The sequence below is a fragment of the Pinus tabuliformis genome, chromosome Q (assembly GCF_031772625.1).
Source record: "Pinus tabuliformis cultivar Carrire ecotype Pingquan chromosome Q, CPIR1, whole genome shotgun sequence".
Lineage (NCBI taxonomy): Eukaryota > Viridiplantae > Streptophyta > Pinopsida > Pinales > Pinaceae > Pinus > Pinus tabuliformis.
The window spans coordinates 688,603,414-688,609,012 of NC_142296.1; the positions used below are offsets into that span (position 1 = coordinate 688,603,414).

Consider the following 5,599-nt stretch of genomic DNA (forward strand, 5'->3'; position numbering starts at 1 on the left):
TCGAAAGCCAACCAAAAAATTCAATCATAACCACCGTGCACGTATTCAAATTCATAATGTAAAACTGTGCACGTATTCAAATTCATAATGTAAAACTGCCAGACAGAGTTCAGACAGAGTACCTCCAAGATGGTATCACCGTTTGTAGCCAAAACCTCAAAAGCTCTGTTGTCAATAGTCAAAACACTGACATCAAACGTGCCACCGCCAAGATCAAAAACAACAATATTTTCCTCTCCACCCTTCTTGTCCAAGCCATAAGCTATTGCTAAGGAAAAATATTTACAAAGCTAATAGTAAAATTGTACTTGCAGAGTGATAGTTCTACGTGATACAGAATGAAAGTTCTACATCATAAAAATTATGAAAGGCAAACCAAACTGCAAAAGGCCTGAGACCCAGTACTCTGAAAACCAACCAGATCGATACAACCTGAGACCAAGTACTCTCAATACCAACCAGATCGATACAACCTTTTGTATGAGCTGAATATCCATGTATAAGCAATGAAACAATAAAGCAAGAACTGTCCGACAAGGCTGCAATTTTTCTTATAAAAATATCTCCCACTGCAACGAGTTCATAACAGAAATTTAATGGCACTCCCCTGCACTAATAAATTGAGAGGTATGTGGTAAAAACGATACCCCTCATGATTTTTAATTTTTCATTATTAAACATATACAATACAATTAAATCTGGTACAACCTGCCCCATACAATGAAACTCTCTTCAACTAAAATTGATATGTTGTCCATCAAATTTCTACAATCTACAGACAAGTGAACCTTTCACAAAATTCTGCAGTTGCATTCACAAGTACACCCTCTAGTTATCCACAAAAATTTCCTAGCTCCTGAGCTCTGGGTAGTTACTATATTCATGGATAATATTTAGCTTCAGAATAAGTGGCAGGACATACTTGAGTTTAATCTGGCCTCAATCATTTGGGATATCTAATTTCTTTTCTAGTTTATAACAAGCGAAACCTCAACACCTGCCATACCAGACAAGTAGTAGCCAAAAACAATAGTCGGAGTTGCTAGAATGCCTTAGTGTTCCATTTAAAGAATTAAAGGCTCAGTGAAGGCATTCGAGGTCATTGGTGTATGTGGGCTGGTCGATGTATGTATACAAATTAATCCCAATTCAACAAGTCCATTTTAACAAGTCGGTGTGCTATGCAAAAACACTGAAACCCAATAAAGAAATCCACAGAAGACCAAGCTAAATCACCACAATGAAATGTTAAAACTTCAAGCCTAGAAAAATACCAGAGTACTTTATTCAAATTCATAGCACCAGTATGCCTGATTCTATATATAAACCTAGCCCAGAGGAACAGAGTCGTCCATAGTCTCAAGTAGTAGAAGAAACTGCAAATTTGCAAAACAACGAAATCAAAACGTTGATAGTCATCATACACCCATACAGTAACGAATACAAGTGAATAACAACTCATTCCAGAAATCTTCAATCTAGAGCAACCCAACAAGTAAATTTTTGTTTCCATCATAACCCAATACAGGAATAAGCATAATTTTGTGATTTTTTTCTTTCACGTTTTACTAAAATAAGTTCAAATCAATGTTTGCGATGACCAAGAAAGCTCAAGCTAGACTTGGAGTGCAAGCTAAGGAAGAGGCAAGGGAAGAGGAATCATGTGGCGTGGGACAATGTCAAGGGGTAGCCGGGGAATGGCAGGATCAAAGGCTTTGGGCTTTCATCCAGGTATGGTTTCTAGTGATACTTATGGCTTTGACAGGATTGGAATGGGCCCTGTGGATGGGTTTGCAATGCCAGATATGTTTACTGCTCCAGCGAGTCAAGGCAGAGGATTTCCTCCTTATGGCCAACCAGGTCCCAGATTTGGCCCAGCTTCAGGGATCAATAAGAATTATCAATTCCCTACACCCTTGGAAAGCAAAGTGACATACAGAAGCTCGTTCCATGTATCAAGGACGCCTGGTAAACACCAATGGCTACAATCTGCAAACTGCTCAGGATGCTGCTTCTCATCACTAGTAACGGTACTACTGTAAATTGAAGGGTGACCATCTTTGCGAAATTGGGATAGTCCTGTGATATCCAGCAGAGTAACAGGAAAAATCATAGTCCCTATAACTTCCTTCACTATGGGCACCTGAGGAATCACTGGAGGCGAGTATCCTTCAAATTGCACTGGTTCAGTCTGACCATAGCATTTCTGCCCGTTCTTCTGATTACAATAAATTGGGCTGCACATTTACATCAATTTTATGAGGAAAACCATTTCGTATACCTAAAATAAGAGCCATAGCTACTTGAATAGATTTCATGAATATCTTGGAATTTGATCTATCATAAGAACAGTTATATTTTTTTAAAGCTTAAACTTCCAATTCCAAAATATTCATGAAAACTGCAATCCACATCAAAAATTCCCTATAATATATACAATGTGTGTTTGTATAAAGATTTACCTGTAATGTGTAGGGGACGAGGTGCTAAAGAAGACAAGTGATTTTTGGGATCGATATTTGCAGGTATCCAGTTTGCCCACGTCGTCAATGCCCTCTTGTAAGCCACAAGTGGATCCATGTTTGTGTAAAGCTGATTGTTAGCCATGATTAGGTCCCATCTGTCCAACCACATTCCAAACTATTACATTTTTAATATCATTTACAACACTAAATTTGGCTGCCCCTTGTTGAAAATTTTAATCAGAAAGTTCAGAGTTTTGATACTTCCCACCTTTGATCTTGCCACCAATGGGATGACTCAAAAACCAATACATCAACTCCTTTCCAGTAAACACCATTATCCGCAAGAGTGTCCAGATTGAGAATTCTCTGGTTCTGACTGTTAGGAGTATCTATTCGTACGATGGTTTGTTGTGTACTTGCAATATCTATTACTAGGGTGACATGTTCCCCTGCAGAATCGCGGAAACATGATGATATCTTCAGACCTAATTTACCCCAGAGCCCATTTCTACCTTAAAATCTGCCTCCTTAAATTTCAGTTAATCTCATCCTCTGAATTTTCAAGCTACACTTATTAAGTTTTACTAGGGTGATACATTCCCTTGCAGAATCTGGGCAACATCATGATATACTGGAAACAATTTTACTCCAGAATCTACTACTTTAAAAGCTGCCTTCGTCATAAATTTCAGTTAATACGATACTCCAAGTTTTCAAGCTAAACTTCTTAAGTTTTCCTTACATGGACAATCTGAGAAATTTCATTTTTACGTTCAGCTTCTAATAGGTTTACACTTTGAATGTACCGATAGTTTTTCAGAAAACAAAAGACAGGTTCGTCTGAATATCAAATGCTATGAGGTGAAGAGGTTTGAAAGCTTGCCTGGAGCGATCACCTCTGTCACGGCTAAACTTGCAGCTAAAAATAGGCTGATGAACTTTTCCTTGCGCTTGCAAAATCTGAGGACTGTCTTCAGGGCCTCAGGCTATCCAACAAACCGGAAAACAAACCGTGGATCAGGTTCTACTCTAACATCCAAATGCAATTCCCCTGCCTTAGATTTGCCAATGCAAACCCACCCATTATGAACCTCTACAGAACTTGAACCCATCCACTTAACATCAAGTCCAATTCGAAACTTCCCAAGCTGTTTATCACTCCCAATACCACAATTTCTCCCTTTTCCGGAATAAATTGCGACCTCCAGGCAAGGGTTTGCAGTCTTTGTTCTCCCCAACCATGAAACTGCAAGTTGCCTTTGAAAAGCAGTTTCATCAAGGTAAAAGGTGGCAGCAATTCTGTGAGAATCCGGAGCAGAGGAATCTTGCAGAAGCAAAGGAAGTGGAATAGTCTTTGTTGGATTATTGGGAAGCTTAATTTCACAAAAGCAAGGGGCACATGCGGAGTGAATTCGTGAAGTTGCTAGTTTCGATGCTACAGGTAGCCTCAAAGCCAATGCACTAATAGAAATCTTCACAAAGGTGCAGGGATCCATGATAAAAAAAAATTGTCCGTGTATAACAAAATGTTACCAAATTGTGTATCTTTTATGAAAATGTGAACATATGTTCTTCTGGAAAGAAGGGAAATGAACAGGAACAATAATCATTTGATGACTGGGTAACAATTTTACAAAGTGATTACAAGAAACAGTACTGGAACCACTAGAGACATTGACAAAGGACTCATCCGATCACCTCAGATGTAAGAACAAATGCAAACATACAAAACATTGCAGTCTCTCTGAAATTAAGAGCCACTGTAAACCTTGAAACCAGACCAAGGAGTCACCTTGGGACTAATTCTTGCAAACTAGAAAACCTCCATAAATGAGGAGAGGCATATAAGGACATGGATCAGAGCTTTCAAAAATTAGATGGGCAAGCAAACCTTTGGTTGAGTGTTTAAATTCCTCCACAGAGCTCAATTATCAGAAAAGGTTTTGAAAATCAAATATTGGAAAGAGTCTAGTATGCTGAAGAGTTGAAAACGCAAACTAAAATCCTTGACAAAGTTCAAATCGTGGCAACAGCTTTAGAGAACTTAAAAAGAGGGAAATTATCCCATCAGAAGTCCTGATTTCCTGCAAGAATTGAAGAGGAAAATTGAAATCCCTCAAAGAGTTCAAGACATGGAAATAACTTTAAGGACCTCAGAAAGAAAGACACTATCCACAAATGACTACACTCAAAAGCACATTAAACAATACCGTCAATGCAGAAGTGCCTAACATATCTCAGGAAGTTGCAAGCATGAACAGTAGAAGTTTAAGCGAGTCAGAGCATAAACAATGAGAAGTCTAAGGAACTCAGGACGCTAAAGGCATAAGAACACTGAATACGTTCCAAGAACTTAAGAAGAAACTCTTCCTAGACTCTCAGTAAGGGCTGAACATAAATATTTGAATGATGAAGTACTAAAAAATCAACTATCAGCAAAACACAATGATTTACTTCTAAAAAATACAATTTAAAATACCCTAACAAGCCCTTGGGTCAACATTTGAGTTGAATCAGTACTAATAAGAGATATTCAAGAAGAATGCCCTGTGCTAGTACTAGTATTGTTACCTCTCAGAGTTCTGTTGTTTCTGGGACACTTCATAATTAGGTTCTACTGAGACTGTATCTGTTAACCCTGCATATTCTATACATTTCTATAATACATCAATGAATTAATGTTAAAGAACAAAGTAGAATTCACGAAATCTATTAATCCATCCAATGACAAAAAATAATATATGGGATTGTATTTCACTATATCAGAATCTAGTGGAGAAGCCAAGACATTCAATGCTTGGGAATATAAAAGATTTTCATGTTAAGAGGAAGCTTCTACGAGGCTACGAGCTCGTCACACGTTTAACCGAAGCATTAGTACGTCCCTGAAAAGGCTAGCGCAACAAGTTACCCTGTTTTCACGGGAAACAACGCCTGAGAAGTGAATCACACAATTCTTTTCATTTCATTTTCATTTCTTTACGAATGAAATACAAACCCATCAATGCGCCATCATTTTTACTACTAAACATAGAGCCCTAAAATTTGATAAAGAGACATACAAATATTAAACAGCTCGTCATGCCATTTGATCACATGCTTGTCTATATAATATACATCAAACAAATAATACA

At 37.9% G+C, this 5,599-nt stretch overlaps 1 protein-coding gene and 1 pseudogene across 2 annotated transcripts; both read right to left on the reverse strand.

Annotated features, from left to right (window-relative positions):
* Window positions 1-1,749: 1,749 nt before the first annotated feature.
* Window positions 1,750-2,501, reverse strand: LOC149221413 (protein PMR5 pseudogene; annotated as a pseudogene). Its single transcript, XR_016248851.1, has 2 exons — window positions 2,463-2,501; window positions 1,750-2,237 (listed from the first exon to the last, which is right to left on the reverse strand). The product of XR_016248851.1 is annotated as a protein PMR5 pseudogene (transcript).
* Window positions 2,502-3,451: 950 nt separating this feature from the next.
* On the reverse strand, window positions 3,452-3,961 carry LOC149221414 (uncharacterized). Its single transcript, XM_089387377.1, has one exon. The coding sequence runs from the start codon at window positions 3,959-3,961 to the stop codon at window positions 3,452-3,454; it is 510 nt and encodes a 169-aa protein (XP_089243503.1).
* Window positions 3,962-5,599: the final 1,638 nt, after the last annotated feature.

Excerpts from the sequence above, each read along its gene's own strand:
- LOC149221414 (XM_089387377.1), bottom strand. The coding sequence starts at position 3,961 with ATGGATCCCTGCACCTTTGTGAAGATTTCTATTAGTGCATTGGCTTTG.